This window comes from Cydia splendana, chromosome 7 (genome assembly GCF_910591565.1).
Source record: "Cydia splendana chromosome 7, ilCydSple1.2, whole genome shotgun sequence".
Lineage (NCBI taxonomy): Eukaryota > Metazoa > Arthropoda > Insecta > Lepidoptera > Tortricidae > Cydia > Cydia splendana.
This window is the reverse complement of record NC_085966.1, coordinates 14850683-14869950: the sequence shown is the minus strand read 5'-3', so window position 1 is coordinate 14869950 and position 19268 is coordinate 14850683. Positions and strand designations below refer to the sequence as shown.

Genomic DNA, 19268 nt, shown 5'->3' with positions numbered 1-19268 from the left:
TCATCGTCGGTCATAAAGATTTGCGTTAAGTAAATAATTTTATACAATTTGTTTCGGCACATTTACGTAGAAAGTTTTATTTTCCAATTTACATTACATGGACTTCAAAAATTAAATTATTATAATAATATGTACCTCAACGATACTGCATCTGTGTAACAAGTGTCGGCTTCCGCGCTCTAAAGGACAAATTGTAACTTCATCAGCACCGAATCAAATAAAGATTAGGCTTAATTAGGTGTAATAACATTCTCCTTTGTTGGATATGTTTGCCAAAGGACCAAGCGGTCCCAGGACTCAAAGGGAAGTTTAATTAAATTGAATTAAGTATGGAACTCGGTGCTCAAAGGGGCGATTAGGGGGTTTTTAGTCAAACCACACTGCGATTAGTGACACCTACTGACAGGATTTTCAATTCCAGATCGGGAAATTTACTGTAAGTTATATAGCTGTTTAAAAATTTGTTCGTTTTCAACCATATGTACTTATTTAAAATTACACTTAGTAACCCAAACAAACCCACAATATATTCGGGTTACCTGTACACAAATTGTACAGTCGGGTAATTAACCCCTAAAATGTGTGAGAGTTATCTGTCTCTAGGTATTCCCTTTTCTGGAGGTAGAGCGGTAATGTGTGGCTTTAGTATTTTTAAGAGAATACTATACTACAGGTAACTTTACTCGTTGATTCACGAGCATAGATAATTGTCTTTTTTTACAACTACCTCCTTATAACGACAATATCACTTTACTATATTTGCAGCATTGAGTAAAATTGCTTGCTTAACCTCATAATGACGATGAATCATGATATTCATGATCGCAAGCTACCTTGTTATCTTTGTGCACAATAAGTCATTAAAAAAAATTCCTTCTATTGCCGGAATGAGTCAATTTTGTATACAGCTAATGGGATTAGGTACATGAATTAGATCGTCCCCTTTGAGAAATTAATGCAACATAAGCCGGATGCCCAGCGTTTAGCGCCACTAGTTAAAAGTTTTATATGGCAGCTCTCATATATTTCGTTTTCTTTAAAATGCTTTAATTTAACGTCACAATGTAACTAGTACCTGCAATTCAAATTCAAATCATATTAAACATAATGTAGATGAGGCATCAACGCATGAAAACACTATAATCCTCGGCCGAATTAGGTTTACTTTATACGATTGCGCCACTTGCACCATCCCACTAACCTTGGGTTAACCGGTTAAACCGTTTACCCAGTGTCAAATTGTACTGGTAACTCCAGGTTTAACCGGTTATCTCCGGGTTAGTGAATGGTGCAAGTGGGTCAAGTTGGTCAGAAACCCTCGAAGAATAGGGTCGGCAACGAGCATTTACATACCATAATGGCCGCATTACCTTTTTAAAGATGCAAGCTTTAAGTAATCGAGCTAATTTAAAATTACACAATCATTTTTCACGACAATACTCTAATGATTGAACAAACATACCTATTGACAATAAAGCTGCCTTGGACTGTCTACTGGACAGAAGGCCACAGACAAATCATTTTAGATTCATTGAATGATACACCTATATTGTTTCAATAGACATTTAGAAGGCCTTCCTATATTGGACAACGTTCGTTTATTACCTAGGTTTTATTTCGTTATTATTTTCTACCCCAAATGGTGGGAAAATGCCGATGACAGGGTCGAGTGGAGAAAACGAGGGAAGGCCTTTGCCCAGCAGTGGGGGCACCAAAGTAGGCTAATACAAAAATTAAAAAAATCTACAGATACAATAATACGTTTAAACAATATGTTTCTTTTACCAGCTAGAAAACGAATGAAAAAAACTGTTATTTTTATTCATAACGAATACACAATGGCTAGGCCACTTCAAAAACGATGGAGGTTTTTAAATGCACGAAGCGTCTACTCAATAACGTTTAAATTAATTAGCACTTTTGTTAAATAAAGGTAAAAAAACGCATTACTCATCCGACAATGAACGTTGACAGCAATTTAGCCTCAACCTTGATGCGAAAATGTCAAAAATAAACTGGTTATTGCAGACAAAAAGAAGGAAACAGTGTCGCACCTATAATTAAGTACAAAAACGGATGAATTATTGTGAACATGAATTTTGCGATGACGAGCGGTCATCATGTGATCACTGTCAACAATTACTCATCCTTGTAAGAGCGGGGACATATTTCATGAAAGTTTAACACATTCAACACCAAGAACCCGACTGTCGGGTACACTGTTCGTAGCGACTACGCGCTACATACGACGAAACCGTGGCTACGCGCTACGAGCGTAACCCGTAGCACTTAGTGGTATTTAATGTGTTAAAAAGAGTAGGCTTGTGCCTGCTCGGTCACTACAGAGAGCGCTCCGCTCTCGGTCAATCGGTCAAACGAACTAGTTCGGTCTTTTAGTTCCTTTAGTTCAGTTCGGTCGTTGAGAGCCGGGAATGAATAGGAGTCGATTTTTCATTGGTTTCTTTCCAATCTTTGGTAACTGAATCCAATTCAACTTGTACGATACGATGTGTCGGTATTAAACATTAAAACACCTTAACATAATTAAAAAATATCAAATATGTCGAAATATATTTGATTTTCCTTCATATTTTACGGGCTTAGGAGTGTCACGTCGTTCTTTCATCTCGTTCACACTCGTGCCAGCGACATTGATAACCGTTTCGTTCCGTCCATTTTACGTTTCACTCAGTCAAGCGCTCTCGAATCCTACTGAACTAAAGGACCTAAAGACCGATTAAGAGCGTGCAAAAAGGTTTAGTTCCTTTCGATCCTTGATGGGATTTCATTCTTAATAGTTCTTAGTTCAGGACCGACTCAAGCCTAAAAAAAGAGTTAACTAGTAGTTCGCCCCGAACTGAGAACTCGCGGTTTGCCAAAAAATATATAGAGCGCTTGACTTTGTTGCACCTACTTAGTCGTATAGTTCGACATAAAATAGTAGAAAATAATTTTCAAGAAAAAAAAACCGATTTCTATGGGGGCCGGTGAAAGATTACTGTACATAGATGGTGCACTATGTAGAAAAGGAGGTAAAACCGCCCACTTTTCTAGTAGGTAGCATTTCGCTTCTGTAAAAGGGTCGCAGTTTTAGCCTCACGAACCCACTTCTCTAATAGCAGTTCGGTTCTGTGAGGATTGCAGTTCGAACCTAACCAAAACCACTTTTCTAGTAGCATTTCGTTTCTGTAAGGCTCGCAGTTCTAACCTAACCTAACCCACTTTTTTTCGGTTCTGTGAGGATCGCAGTTCAAACGTAACCTAACCCACTTAACGGCGCGTGCGGTGCGGTGTACGGGGGTTTGAGCGGGAGGGGCTAGTAAGTTTGGCATCATTATACTTTATACCTACATTTTATGGTAGGTAATTATAGTGGTTTATTTAGTTTAGGTTATCAGTGGTTTTCCGGGTCAAGGTCCGAGTCCGGGTCCAGTTCCGGGTCCAGGTCGAGGTCCAGGTCTAGGTCTTGGTCCAGGTCCAAGTCCAGGTCCAGGTCCGGGTTCAGGTCCAGAAAGAGCCCGGATCCAGGTCCAGGTCTGGGTCCAGGGCCAGCTCCGTCAAAATCGAAATTCGAAATCGCCAAACGTGTACTATGCGTCTTTGAAGAATTCCATTCTGATCATCATCAGCAGTTCCACTTCATCAAATGCGACAGTTTTAAATGTAAATGCTTGATTTTCTGATGAAAAAACAAAAATCTCTATACGCATGCCTTTAAGATTTGAGGAGTTCCCTCGATTCCTCATGGATCCTATCATCAGAACTCGAGCTTGACAAAAATGTGGCTTAAAAACTTAACTTGCTTAACAAACATAACGAAGAGGACAAATCGCCAAACGTGAACTATGCGTAGTTGAAGAGTTCCGTTCTGATCATCATCAGCAGTTCCACTTCATCAAATGCGTCAGTTTTTAATGAAAATGTGTGATTTTCTGATGAAAATACAAAAATCTCTAAACGCATGCCTTTGAGATTTGAGGAGTTCCCTCGATTCGTCATGGATCCCATCATCAGAACTCGAGCTTGACAAATATGTGGCTTAAAAACTTAACTTGCTTAAAAAACATAACGAAGAGGACAAATCGCCAATCGTGTACTATGCGTCATTAAAGAGTTCCGTTCTGATCAGCAGTTCCACTTCATCAAATGTCACTTTTTGAATGTATATGCTTGATTTGTTGATAAAACACATAAATCACTATATGTATGCCTTTAAGATTTGAGGAGTTCCCTCGATTCCTCATGGATCCTATCATCATCAGAACTGGATTTTGACAAAAACGGGACCAATCTGTATGCATATACATACAATCAAAAAAATAATTTTCAAAATCGGTCCAGTAATGACGGAGATAAACAGAAATGAGGAGTAATAAACATTAAATGCATTAAAAATTTGGAAGTCTGTTATTAAATGAGGGCGCCACTTTCTACGTAGCTGTCACATTTTTGACGTAAAATGCTTACACATGGCAACAATTTATAGTCTGTCAAGCCATTTCCCTCAGTAGAAAAAAGCGGATCAAAAATGTAGGCGCGAAGGGTTATCGTCCCATAGAAAATTTGAATATTGCGCCTTTTTCTACGGACAAACTTGTTTGATCGACTATAGTACGGCAATTTCAGAGTTCCATTTTATTTAATTTCTACTATTTTATGTCCCACTATAGGCGGCAATGGATCAAAAATCGCGTCTGTGGAGCCCTTAACTGATACTGTATCTGTGGTAAGCCGAAATATTTCCTGTCAAATGTCAAATACCTATATTATGTTTATTTTTATCTTGCTAAATATTTCAAAAAGGTAAATTTAATAACGATATTATAAAAGTGCAAGCCGAGCACTTTCATTTGATACCAAACTCGACCATACTTTCTTGCAAAAAGATGACTAGAATAGCAAGACCCCTCACAAATAGCTTTTTAGCCTTCTAAGCTCTTCTAGCTAAATAACCCCTTAATCGAGCCTGCTCATAATTTAATGACTAAAATATAATGCCCTCAACTACACGTTTACCCAATTTCATTTAAATTAGAACAAATTTACTTAAGTTCTTGAGTATCAAACTATCCTCTGATAGCTCAGCTTAAAAACATCGAAATGCCGGGACGTGCCCCTAGCCAGCCGCGTGTCCCAAAGTCGAATGTAAGAACTTCGTTCGCTTCGCTCGCTCGTTCGAAAACGCACTTCCGCGTATATTACAAGTTATGTTATAACAGCTTAAATGATAACCCCGTTAGAACGTGTTTTGTTTTAATAGAGCTTTGAAGAGCGTTCGATTTAAAGTTATTAGCTCTGTAATAATCCTTAATAGCCAATATTATGCGTAATCTAAGATCGCGATTAATTTAAGGGGCTTCCGTTAACATCTACTTAAGTTCGCAGATTATGTATCGCTCTCGCGGTAGATATAGTTTATACAATCTTCTAATTTCGATGTTCGCAGTGCGCCTGTGACGTATACTAGGAGTGATATTATAAATCATAATATATTAACCTACCTATTGTCCAAATCAATCTTCAATTTATGAATGACGTATTAATTAATCGTGTTTGCGCCGATTTATTATTCGTTGTAGTAGTTGTGTCCACTTGAAGATATGAAGTGCAATAAATGACACCAAAATGTTTGTCACAGCTGCCTCCATTCGATTACATTTCAGGACATATGTATTATTAATAACAACTTATACAATCAATTAAATTTTCAGTTCCACTATTATCCAATATAAATACGTTCCATCTTTCTCGTGTCACACTGAAAACTAGATGATACTGATAGATGTTAAGTCGAGAGTTTCGTGGTTAGTAAACTCATAATCCAATTAAAACAATTATATAATACTTGTCTATTTACGAGTACATAAAATTGCAACGATTTAATGTCACCATCGCGGACATATAATACACCGCAGTTGTTCTGCTATGTTTGAATACGGCTCAAGGCATTGTTAAGAATTTACATATTTACATATGGAAATCAGCAACTGATTACTTTTATCTGCTTGCTTTGCTTGTCTTACGTCAGGAGAAAATAACAATTTGGTTGCAGCAAATACGAGATTTTAGATCGTATCTTGAGTATTGTCTCATGTTGTTTCCGATGGTCGCAGTAGGCCCAAAAAGTAGATATTTGGCTGTCCTCCGAGCTGCTTTCGTAGTAGAACTGTTAAAATATGAGTGAAATGAAATTTCACTGTCAATAGTGTCAATCCTAGTAATGTTTAGTATTTATTTATTTAGTGGTGCCACATTATTGCATTCGGCTTGGATTACTTCCGATTGGAAACATAAGTTATTAACTTATTAAAACCAACCAAGTAGCTCATTAACATTACGTGCTCAGGAGAGAGCTCGGAACGTGGAAGCAATCTCGAGCATTACCCGACGGGTCAAAGCCTCGAGCGCCATTAGATTTTATCTCCACATTGTGTTAATCTGTTTAAGTTCAGTTACCTAAGCGGCGCACCGAGGGTTAAAGGATTAATAATTTATAAATATCGGTAAACTCGGAGCAAACCTTGGTACATTATTTTTAAACACGTACCGTACATTCCATAACATGTACTGAACGCTTCCAACTCGAGCAGCGCCTGACTTTGAAAGTTAGATGGGATTTGTTAGCAGTTATATTTGAATCCTTGCTCCAAACAAGGGTTTCGATGACATGTCACTTAATTGGCAGGCATATAGTCACACTAATACTAGTGGCAGTAGTAGCTAATGTAGTAAGACCCATATTCTCGTGTTTTGATCATGTAACAGTAACAGCGATCAGTTCGACGACAGACAATTTCGACTGCTTACGTTATCTCGCATTTATGTTTTTAAGAAACAGAACTTTAAACATAACGAATAAAGGTGGTTTATAGAACTTTCTTATCGTGTCTGACACGACGTTTAGAAAGTAATGAAGCAAGGCTGACCAGGAAGCCGGCTAGGCGGCGCTTTTCGCCCACTTTTACTTTCCGTCCGTTCACCTCGCGGTCGAAGATCGCCCTACATTCAGCGAACCTTCTTCGAGGCCCAGTCAACAATTTGACCTCTATGTTATTTTTAAATTTTGTTATGGGGCCATCGCGATTGTTTGTATAATGGCATACTTCGTTTTTCCCCATTAATCATGGACTTCAAATAACAGTAGTAAACCGAGTAAACGCATAAAGGCCTGCGCAAACCGGCGGAGCGCAGCGCAGATCACTTTAAAATTATCAATGTATTTTCTTCCCTATTTCAATTACCTTCAGGTATAAATTTAAATCCTTTGAGACCGACCTCGGAGCATCACGGAGGATTGTTACTCCGCGGCATCGCGGAGCAAGCTAGAGGATACCGCGGCGGTAGGCGCCGGCATGCCGCGGCATCCCCCGGCATGCGCCGAGGCCTCCCGAGTGCGCCGGAGTAGCGCCGGGACGACGGGGGAGAACTCGTGCACACTAGTCACTAATCCCTTGTAATAGAGTACACGCGGCGGCATGCCGCGGCATCCCCCGGGCTGCGCCGAAGTGCTCCCTGGTGCGCCGGCCGCCAGAACTCGGGCAGGCGGGCGCTCGCGGTATGTCGGGGGATTTTACCTCGCCGGTGTGCGCTGCGCGGCGTAAATCCTCCTCGGTGATCTGCGCTGCGCTCCGCCGGTTTGAGCTGGCCTTAAGAGTAATTTACGCGTAGGCCTAATACCTACTCTGTTTATTTCACCCAATAAAAAGCCATTGAGATCTCATAAAAGTTCCAGGACTCGAAGTTTGACTTACGAAAAAAATACGTACGTACGTACGTTACGTGTTGATAAATTGTATCAATGTACCTATGTCCTATTTATGTGTCAGGATCTGACTTATTGAATGAAGTACGCGGAGTCTGGGGTCAAAGGACAGACTGCCTACATTCCAACTGGGCCAGTCATCAATCATGTGTGAATTGTGTGATACGGCATTAGTTCCAACCGAATTCCTAACATTTAATTTATTTGAGTTTACTATTGGTGTATACGGAATTGAGGTAGGAAGGCTACAATATTGAATACAGATGTGCCTAATACTACCAGTTGACCACGACATCGAGTACATGGACTGAGAAGGGACACAAACATTATAGCAGATAATTTGACATGTTTACCTTATTATAATTTATTATAGGTATACTAGGGTGTTTCATTTTTCCGAATTTTCGATTTTCATCTGACTTTGCTCGAATTCTTGTTCTAACTGATAAATAAATATTATACGTTAAAAAAAATTAAAATCGGTCAACATTTAGAGGTTGCACAACATCAACAAAGATTTTTCAAATAACCAACTACTCTACATCGGAGGGTAGAAAATGGTTTAAGCGGCTACCATCAAAGCGGAGAGTAGTGTGATACTGAACCTTCTACATATAAATAAATTTTAAAATTAGTAGTAAACTTGGATTTTGGTTACTCGATAAATGTTCTAATTAAGATTTTTCAGTTTTTCCACCCGTTTCCAAAGGAAAAGTGCTTTTATCGTGTTTTAGACGCAAAATTCAGTTTTCTCATTCGATTTTAGTATCAGTTCATTATATTTTGTCATTTTAGAACATAGTTCATTTTCACGCAATGTATGGGGTTCTCACTCTACCTTTTCAACTTGTGCAACCTCTAAACGTTATTCGATTCTTTTGAAAATTGAAATAGATAGTTTTTAGTGTGGGGAGACTCCATTGGTGAGCAAAGTCAGGAAAAATATTACAACTTTTTTTTCTCCATACAAAAGTGAATCACCCTAAGGTATACCTTGCTAATAATGAATGCGTAAAGTACTTAAAAACTATTTTTAATTAACGGTAAATTAAAGATGGTCCTGTTCATTTCGAAATATTTCTAACCCGAGAAACCACTGCTAAAAAACCTACATACGTGCTTGTGTCGTGCATAGTGGACATATTGATTTTGCTAAATAAATGCGTGTTACAGTAATCGTCTACTGTCACTGTACTGAGATGATTCAGATAATGTTTTCGGGGTAGCCAGTTTTTCAAATTGGGCGCCAGTCACTAAGATTTTCCCGTCATAAGTGTCATAATTCCTATATTTACGGTACAGTACAGCCGTAGTTGGCAGCCGTATGACAAATTGTAAAATATTTTTCCGCGTGTGGCCAAGTGAAACGAGTTAGTAAGTATAGTAACAAGTGTTCAAAATTAACACTTATTGGAGCATAACACTAAGTTAAAGAATGAAGTTAATGAGTAGCATTCCACTAAAACGTAACGTAAAGTAAGTAGATAGGTATGTTCTGATAAATATGTATAATCCAACCAAATACCTATGAGTTTACTTTTTTCCATTTGTTGTAGGACTTGTAGGTAATAAAGCGAAAAACTTTTAGGTATGTTTTTGACGACAACCGTACGTGAAATTTAACGTACCTTGCGTATTTGTAGCAACGGACCAACTTTATTTTCTTTTACAATGGTTCCTCCTGTTAAACGAATAAGGAGGATAATGCCATGGTAAAAGCTAAAATATGATAATGAAAATTTGGTTATGTTCAGTATAATTCATTAAGGCCGTTCCCGTACCCAAATGAAATCTACAATCGAGCCTCCCCTCACGCCACCCATCCCGCCCCTAGATACAATGACGATACAACAGCGCCACGCAAGAAGTAGCGACTTAAATGAACTAACAGGACACTGATTTGTAAAACGTATTACTAAATACTGAAAAAAGCATGCTGCATCTCATAGATGGCGTTAAAAGTAAATTGGAAAAATAAATGAAACATAGTGCAAATTAAATATTCATTTTAATGAAGTCAACTCTTATTTCAATAATATTTAATTATGAGGGTGTAAATACAGTTTATATTTAAACAAATTAATGACTGCAAGTTTTCTATAATATCATTATTTATTAGGTATACTGTGCAGGTATATCATCGATATTTATTAAAAAAAAACCGGGCAAGTGCGAGTCGGACTCGCGCACGAAGGGTTCCGTACCATAATGCAAAAAAAAAAAACAAAAAAAAAGAAACGGTCACCCATCCAAATACTGACCACTCCCGACGTTGCTTAACTTTGGTCAAAAATCACGTTTGTTGTATGGGAGCCCCATTTAAATCTTTATTTTATTCTGTTTTTAGTATTTGTTGTTATAGCGGCAACAGAAATACATCATCTGTGAAAATTTCAACTGTCTAGCTATCACGGTTCGTGAGATACAGCCTGGTGACAGACGGACGGACGGACGGACGGACAGCGAAGTCTTAGTAATAGGGTCCCGTTTTACTCTTTGGGTACGGAACCCTAATTAGGGCATACCGGTACAAGTGCGAAAAATAGGTAATTCGCACATGTATCATACAACGTTTTACAGTACATAATATGGCCCTTTAAATTTTCGACATAGTTACGTAATGTGCTAATTATCGCACTAATGCGTTAAAGAAATACATTATATAAATCCATTGCTGACGCTAATACTTTTACGACTGACCATATATTAAAGCAAAACAAAAATAGTCAATGGGTTTGACAATGCCAACAAAATAAAATAGCTTATTTTGAAACTATACGAGTGTTTCTATAAATAGTGTGTGAGTGTTTCTATAATATAAATAATTTTATACGAATAATTAGTTAGTTGTATACTAAATACGAGCAAAAACTAGAGAGAATTGTGTTATTAATAAAATATTTCTTTTAATTCGAATACGGTATAAGAAACTCTTATTGATAATCTGAATGACATTTTAAAATGAATTAAAATATGATAGTGACATGTCCTCTCCTTGGTAAATTCTTAATTTTGGCTGCAACAACTTCTTGATCCTTCCTATTGATAATTTTATTACCATTTTTACCTACTCACATGCAATTTTGCACATTTATTCAAGCCCCTTATCTTGTCTAGAATACAAAATTTCGTAAACGTAGCTCTAACAGTTATTCATAAATTAACGTTTTAAAACCGGCATTTTTGTGACTGACTGACTAATAGATCAAAAACCTAACCCACTTCGAGCTGACCTAGAAACTTGAAATTTGGCACTAAGGAATGCAAATCGGTTATTTTTTGTATGGAAATAACCGCGGTTTCGGTTAATAACCGATTATTTCCATACAAAAAATAACTGATTTGCATTCCCTATTTGGCACCAAGGTAGACTATTAGGAGTTTATAGAGGGAACAATCTAAAAAATGAAAATTATTGATAATTTGATGAAGAAAAACATATATACTTATCGATAATAGATGACTAATTTTCATTTATGGTATCAATCGATCAGGTTTGTCTTTAGGATCAAAAGTCTATATGGGATCCATTGCATTAAAGGAATACAAAAGTCAGAAATGATAGTCAAAGTCCGACAGTCGTACTTCACTCGCGAAACGCCCCGAACAAAACGATATGTGACCGTGACGTCAAGGTCACAAAGAGTCCATCTTGAAGTATGAACAAAACAAGAAAATTGCGATTTTGTCGGTGAAATATTGCGTTTATGTATATAGTTTCCATACAATCTTTTATTGGATAAAATGCGAGGAATCGAATCGAATGGTAACTAACTGCGACAATTCTTCGACCGACGGTTTTGTCAGGAAGCTCTTCTTCCACATTGAACGATATTTGTAACTGAAAATAAAATATATTGTATGTGTTAGCATTTACAATTTGTCACATCATGTACAGTCGACCGTCAAAGATATGTACCTATTGCAGCATACTCCTTTGTAATAAGGTGAAAAATGTATACATATATTTGACGTCGACTGTACATATAAAGCACCGGTGGTAAAGAACCAACGAGAGAAATAAAAGTAAGACCCTGTATAATGACTACGAATCGTGTGATAAATCAATTTACGATGGAATTCTGGCACACGAAGTTGAAACAATGTTATTCTAGCTAGGTAGTTAGTACAAAAGGTAAAATTGTTCTCTGCTCTACAATCAATAAGCATAATTAGCATGAATCACCTACCTCATGGGTATCTTCTTCCTCTAATATACTAGGAACCCGATAAGTGTCATCCACCTGTGCAATGCGTGGGTTCAAAATGTTTGAGCCGGTCGCCTCACTGTCAAAACCAAAATTAAATAAATGTATGATGTTTTACAGCACATATGGACTTTACCGCACTAGTGCGATAATGCACACACACATTACGCAACTATGTCAAATATTTAAAGGGCTAGTAGTAGTAGTAAACTCTTTATTGTACAAAAAGACATATTAAAAATAACATACAATTAGCAAGAAGTACAAAGGCGAACTTATCCCTTTGAGGGATCTCTTCCAGTTAACCTATAGGGCTATATGTACTGTAAAACGTTGTACGATACATGTGAGAATAGGTAATACGCAACTCATGTCAACTATTTTTCGCACTATTTTTTATCATCAAGTGATGATGAACAATAACAGCCACAATTTGCCTCTCATTAAGCATCCGGACAAATCTGTCGGTCGAAGAATTGTAGCAGCCAGTCATTTCTTTACAACATCACTCAATTTATAAATTAGTCCATTACTATTTCATAAATTGATCATGGACCCGCAAAACGCAGCATTCCAGAAATGCAGTTATTTCGAAAAGTGAGACAGACTAATTTCAAAATTTTTATGTAGGTACCTATATTATAACAAGTGATGACAATGGAGAAAACTACTTGAAAGTAAATAAACCATTGTGCTGGTTACAGGTACAGTCGGCGTCAAATACTTTGTAGCAACAAAGTAGCCAAATAGTAACATCTAGCAAGTAACATAATAAAATTGCGGTTTATGACGTAAGTATTAAAAAAACTGCTTACTAGATCTCGTTCAAACCAATTTTCGGTGGAAGTTTGCATGGTAATGTACATCATATATATATATTTTTTTGTTTTATCATTCTCTTATTTTATAAGTTAAAGGACACACATTTTACCACTTTGGAGGTGGTCTCTCGCGCAAACTATTGAGTTTAGAAAAAAATGATATCAAAAACCTCAATATATTTTTTGAAGACCTATCCATAAATACCCCACACGTATGGGATTGATGCAAAAAAAAATGTTGAGTTTCAGTTATAAGTATGGGGAACCCCCAAAATGTATTGTTTTTTTCTATTTTTGTTGGAAAATCCAAGTTTCAACAGTACCTATAGTTCTTATAGTTTCAGAAAAAAGTGGCTGTATATACGGACGGACAGACAGACAGACATGACGAATCCTTAAGGGTTCCGTTTTTTGCCATTTGGCTACAGAACCCTAAAAATGCTCTATCACAGGTAAATGAGAAATTGAAAATGGAAATAATTGCCCAAGATTATTAGTTTTATTAAAATAAAAAATCGGTCAACACGCTCAAGAAAAGGAAATCATTTACTATTGTGTAGGGTAGGTATAATATAAAATAACTACCAGTTCATTAAAAAATACGTAAAAGAATAACGAAAGTACGGACAATCGGTAAATCCCGGGATTTTAATTTCCGGGACTTACTCAGGCAACCCTATTACATTCTATCAGTGTACATTTTTAGGGTTCCGTACCCAAAGGGTAAAAACGGGACCCTATTACTAAGACTTCGCTGTCCGTCCGTCCGTCTGTCCGTCTGTCATCAGGCTGTATCTCATGAACCGTGGTAGCTAGACAGTTTAAAATTTCACAGATGATTGAATTTCTATCGCCGCTATAACAACAAATACTAAAAACAGAATAAAATAAATAGTTATGCAACAAACGTGATTTTTGCCGTTTTTTGCATAATGGTACGGAACCCTGCGTGTGCGAATCCAACTTGCACTTGGCCGGTTTTTTTAAATTAAGTACCTCTTGGAGAATATCAAATAACTGATGAGGGCAATGTATCTCGTACGATATTATTGATTGGCGACATTTTATTTAGTTTTCGGCGAACATTTGCTAAGTAGGTAGTACTAATACTACTAATAGCCATCTAGGAAAATAAGTACAAAATATGTCCAAATAATTGAGAATATCAATTCAATTCATAAAAAGATATAAGCATCTGCACTGATAGGAAAACAGTAGGTATCTAAATCTAACTAAGGTCTTTTCGTACGCCGCCGCTGTGAGTACTTGAGTAGGTAGGTAGGTTAGAACTTACTCGTTACTTTGAATGTCAGTGGTTGATGAAATCGGAGATTCCATTTCCATATTTTGCAGTCTGTAAATAAAGATAAATTGTAGTAGTGTATTGTGTTACGTAGGTAGGGCTAAAAAGCACAAGTCAAATAATTATACTCACTCGATGTAGTCTAAAGATATAGTATCATGTTCGGCTGTGAAATTATCCAATTTTCTTCTTTTCCTAGAAAGACAAAAAAGTAAAAAGTTTAGACGCATGACAAATCACGAGCTGAGGTTCGAACCCTCGATAGGTGGATGGATTGCTAAAAGAACGCTTTATGCGTCTAATTGTGTGCGTTACATGTATCACTGTGTGCTCGTATTTATAGGAAGGCCCACTACACCGCAACCGCGTAACTACGACCAACTACGACTCACGGAGACGCACACATAGACGGCAATGTTTTCTGTCTTTGCCGTGCAAGGCAACGGCGCTAGTGCCGCGTGGTGTAAACTTCGTCGCGAATCGCGATATCCTTTTAAGCTATTTAGATGATGACAATGTTTACCGGTAGATGGAGCGATTATTAATTTTTAGAATGTTTCAAGTTATATGGATTATTACTAATTAGTACGATCAAGTATATATTAAATTAAGTAATAATTACGTATTTCACTGTGTAATAAATATACATTTTTACTTACGTTAGTTCCATTGTTTGTTGGAATCTTCCGAGTTGTCTTTTTCGAGATGTCTTCTTTTTATTCAATTGCTTGTTACCCATTATAACTTAAAGGTTTTGGTGCACACGGTATATCACTAGGACACACAACACAGCACAGTTTTTATAAGTAAATCTTATATTTGTTTTGGGGACACCTAGTACAGGTCCGTCTGGCACGAGCGCTCAGCCATCACTGTCTCATTTCGAAAGACGGACGGAGATAGAGCATGCAGGCCGGAGTCGATATTTTGTTACGATAGAATTAGTTGATGTTTATTTCTTTTAAAAATATTGCCTCTAATTATCGTTTTTCTAAAGCTGTCAAATTACTGTTATACTTATGATTGATTTTTCTCCTTTTTTTGTTTCATAGTGTCACATAGTAAAGAAACGAGTAAAGTTGGAGTAAAAATTCGAATTGGAGGTTACTTTGGGAATAAATTGTATCGAGCGAAGTGTTATGAATCGTGTATCGAAAGCTGTGTTATTAAAGATAATATAATCAAGAATTATATTTATTTTTCCCACGTCTACAAATATCACCGTTTCTTAGAAAAATAGGATAATTATTGGGGTATTTTTACATTTCTGGCTCAGGGAACGGCCTTAATCATTATATTTAGTCTAATTAACTTTCATAGAAGCATATTGACTTGTATATAAATGTATCATTACATTAATTGAATATAATTGTTTTGTTCCTCTAATTGTAAATATTTTTTTAATATGACGATGTACAATGAATAAACAAGTAAAATATATTATATTCTATTCTAAATCACCTAGCTAATTGATCATGTCAAATATCTGTATTGGATACCTACTAACTGTGACATTACGTAGAGAGAGCTGCAAAAGTGCATGGACTTTTGCAGCTCTCTCTACATAGGTACACTGATGTACCCACCAGTTTTGACTGTCTTTATAATGAACTGAACATCCTAATGTGACTAAGGATACCTTGATACCTACATTATCATATTTTTATCATGCTAATATTACTGTTTACTTGTACCCACTTATCTCTGATAAATTTGATTATAGATATGTTAGTCACGTAACAATAACAAAACAGTAATAGAGTAGTCCCACAGTTCCCACACTACATGTTATAGTGACTACTATATTAACATAAATTAAAAATGTACAGTCACCATCAGATATATTTGAGCAGCCAAGGTGCTCACAAATATCTCAACATGCCTCTATTGTCAAGGCGCTAGAGTGGATGTTCAGCTATTTTTGAGCACCTCAGCCACTTCGATATATCTGATGGCAGTAAAAACACAGGACATGAACTCATAAAATGTGATGATTCCACAACTATATAAAAAAAAATACAAAGTAAGCTTGAAACTGGGTATCACGTTAAAAAAGATACAACCTGAACTAGTTGAAGCAATGAACAAACTAATACAAGTTTATTATCTATTCAAAAGGATCATAACTTTAAACCATTTGCTGAACCCTAAAATAGTCATATAATAATTATTGCTCACTTCGAACAGTATAAAAGTACTGCCAGTACTACAAAAGTAATAAACAGCATGTTGGCAACAGTACAATCTCTTTATTAACACATAACTTGTACCACAAACATGTAAATATTTACTTACAGATACTGTAGATTGCATAACAGCAAAAGAAGTATTATTTTGGTATAAAAATCAATATAAGTTTATTAGAATGTATCACACATTATGAAAAAAGTTTTTTTTTTTTAAAACATGTTCAATTTTTTTTTAGTTTAACTATAAAAATTTAAATGTGAGATTCTGTATTTACAAGTTTTTTAAGGAGAAATCCAAAACTCTGTAACTGTCTTAGAAACCTTTAAATTAAAATCATGCACCTAGTTGCCATTTAGATGTTATTATTGCGAGTCAGTACTCAGTAGCATGACCATCATCATCATAACTTTCTACAAATGTGGCCAAATGTGTTAAGCAAGTTTGTAAAATTAAAAAAAGTTACATCATCACTCTTGCAAATTATTCATGAACAAATACCAGAACAATGTTTAAACAAATGTAAACTGAGGGTGAACCGAGGACAAATTGCTACAGAATTCCTATTTTTGCAAGCCAAAGAAAAGTATACCTTTTCACATATCCCACAAGAGCTCTTCTATTTAATGTCAAAGATTGCACAAAAACAGTGCAACCAAAATAAAATGATGTTCATAAAGTGTGACCAGTTTCTCAATGCATTGTTTCATGCCCTCTTAACTGCTGGTTCAATGCTCACATGGATGGAATAAACTATGGGGAATCAAGCCATGGCTAAATTGCTGTTATTTGGAAAACTACCAATACTGTTACACAGTGTAATTATATATAGAATATACAGTTATATGGAATAGCTAGGGTGACCAGACATCCCAAATTTTAGGCAGATTTTGACCATATATCTTGAATGCTTCCAAGATTATTTTCACTGGTCACACCTTTGTTTACATTTATTCTGTGTAAATAGAAATTAGACTTTACATATTTAGCATTCATATTATTGTGGTACAGATCACCAAACAGTAACAAGCACCAGGAAAGAGCATATTTACTAGCATACCTAATTAGTTATAGTTGGAAAATATGTAATATAGTTTGTTTTTTTTAGCATTAGAAAGAAGGTAAGCAATCTTGACATTTCTTTTAATTGAAAAACTCTTTTTATAAATCAGTAACTATTACTTATGAAAGCAGAAGAATATAAATGATTGTATTAGATTCATAATTGTTACATATTTGTCGTGACTTATTTTTAAAACGTGCTTTTCAATTAAAAGACACATATCAAGATTGTTAATGCACATATTGGTAACAGTAGTAAATGCATTACAGACAAGCAACTTGAGATGCAAATGGAATATGTAGAATAAGTAATGCTGATTCTTGCTCAGCATATTGTTGTCCCAAACATTGATCAGTATGTTTACAAATTCGGTAGAACGTGTTTACTATGGGTTTATAGAACGTGTTTAGTTTTCCCATGGAATAAAATATTACTTACAAATATCTGTTTGAGTAAAATAAGACCACTGTGATGCATTTTATTACCTGCGTTTTTCCATAACAACATAACCTGAGTCGTAAAGCCCATTTGGCATTGAAACGTACAATATCGTTTGTCACGTCAATGCGCTGAGCAAAGATAAAGCACTGATAAGGCTTCTCTCTACTTACCTAAAGTCCAAGCTGAGATTTCTCTGGTGCGCGGAGACCTTCGAGCCCTTGGGGTCACTCCGGCTGCCGTGGACGGGTACATCCTCCAACATGCTCACACACTAACCGACGCTTTGCAAAATAACAATAAACCCATATCACGACTCACGACGATTACAAATCAAAGAGTAAATAACAACATGGCGTCCACTCCCCTGCATTCGTAACTAACAGCCATAAACATGAAACCCCGTTACGCACAACTAATGAAGATGATAATATATTACAGCTCACAGCCATTAACGTCCTTTAAATTTTTGTTTACGCAAAAATGTAGCCCGAATAACTGAAAATATTAAATCGAAATTGCGCCCTACAAAAGCGAGCGACCGTAACGCCAGGAATTGATTGTTACGAGAACAAAAAACTGCAAATATCAAAACTACCATTAAAGTATAATTACTAATGCGAACGTAACAAAAGAAATATTCACGAAAATTAAATAAATCGATGGCCTGCGACCAAATTCCGAGACATGTTCGTTTTGTTATGTGCTGTCAAAAGTGTCAAAATTGGTAACGGTGGTTTGAGATGGGGATGCCAGATAAAAAAAAAAAGAGTTAGGCATAGTACACATATAGAGCCACAGAAGTGCACAGAAGGCTAATGACTATAGTCTGTTAAACAACTTTATCAGTAGAAAAAGGCGAGCAATTCAAATTTTCTATGGGACAATAACCCTTCTCGCACAATTTTTTTAAATTTGCCGCTTTTTTTACTGACGTAAATGGCTGGACAGACTATAATAGTGTCTACAGACGACTACACTAGGCCGCGCCCTCGGTGCAATTACATATCTTTCTCGCTCTCACTTATAGCTGCGTCCTTAACGGACGTACGGCGGACCACCTTTGATGTTTGCAGAAGTGCGAACGGACGACTTTTTCGCAATCAGACGCAAGCGTGTGGGATCACTACTCAGGCGAGTGCGTGGCAGCAGCAACGGCCTCCTCAAAGTATTGTCGGAGAGCCTTGACTGCCCTATAACTAAATACTGGATCGAAGTGGCCATCGGCAGGGCCAAATAGGATGAGGCCGCGACCAATCGCGGGCCAATTTGTCGTGTTGTATATTTTTTGTATATTTTCTGTACCGACTAACTTAGTTATTAAGTCAAAATTGTTACTAACATCATATGGATCATTGATCTGCAATAAATGATTTTTTTTATTTTTTATTTTTATTTTATTTTTTGACACTTAGAGCATTTAGTAATCTGGAGATGTCATCCAGGCTGACGCAACTAGGAACAAAAAAAGGTTTTGTACGGACTT

General features: G+C 36.5%; 2 protein-coding genes across 3 annotated transcripts in view; both read right to left on the bottom strand.

Moving 5' to 3' along the window:
* The window catches only part of LOC134792227 (phosphatidylinositol 4-kinase beta), a 90629-nt gene extending 72136 nt beyond the window's left edge, over positions 1-18493 (bottom strand). Inside the window, exon 1 of the mRNA XM_063763486.1 lies at positions 17956-18493. Within this exon, the coding sequence (XP_063619556.1) occupies positions 17956-18047 (92 nt within the window). The 5' untranslated portion in view covers positions 18048-18493. The remainder of the gene's footprint in view (positions 1-17955) is intronic.
* LOC134792516 (uncharacterized) lies at positions 11013-15020 on the bottom strand. 2 transcript variants are annotated; one of them, XM_063763787.1, is made up of 5 exons: positions 14754-15020; positions 14227-14289; positions 14086-14145; positions 11953-12049; positions 11013-11603 (listed from the first exon to the last, which is right to left on the bottom strand). In XM_063763787.1, the coding sequence occupies exons 1-5, from the start codon at positions 14831-14833 to the stop codon at positions 11349-11351; spliced, it is 555 nt and encodes a 184-aa protein (XP_063619857.1). In that variant the 5' UTR covers positions 14834-15020; the 3' UTR covers positions 11013-11348. The 2 variants fall into 2 exon arrangements, with proteins under 2 accessions (XP_063619857.1, XP_063619858.1); XM_063763788.1 differs by lacking the exon at positions 11013-11603 and having other exon boundaries at positions 11798-12049.
* Positions 18494-19268: the final 775 nt, after the last annotated feature.

Bases quoted from the DNA above. Each gene is read 5' to 3' on its own strand.
- LOC134792516 (XM_063763787.1), bottom strand. From the start codon at position 14,833: ATGGGTAACAAGCAATTGAATAAAAAGAAGACATCTCGAAAAAGACAA. The intron at 12,050-14,085 runs GTAAGTTCTAAC...TGGTTTTGACAG, and splicing joins ACTGACATTCAAAGTAACGA to TGAGGCGACCGGCTCAAACA. The intron at 11,604-11,952 runs GTAGGTGATTCA...TTTTATTTTCAG, and splicing joins AGGAAGAAGATACCCATGAG to TTACAAATATCGTTCAATGT.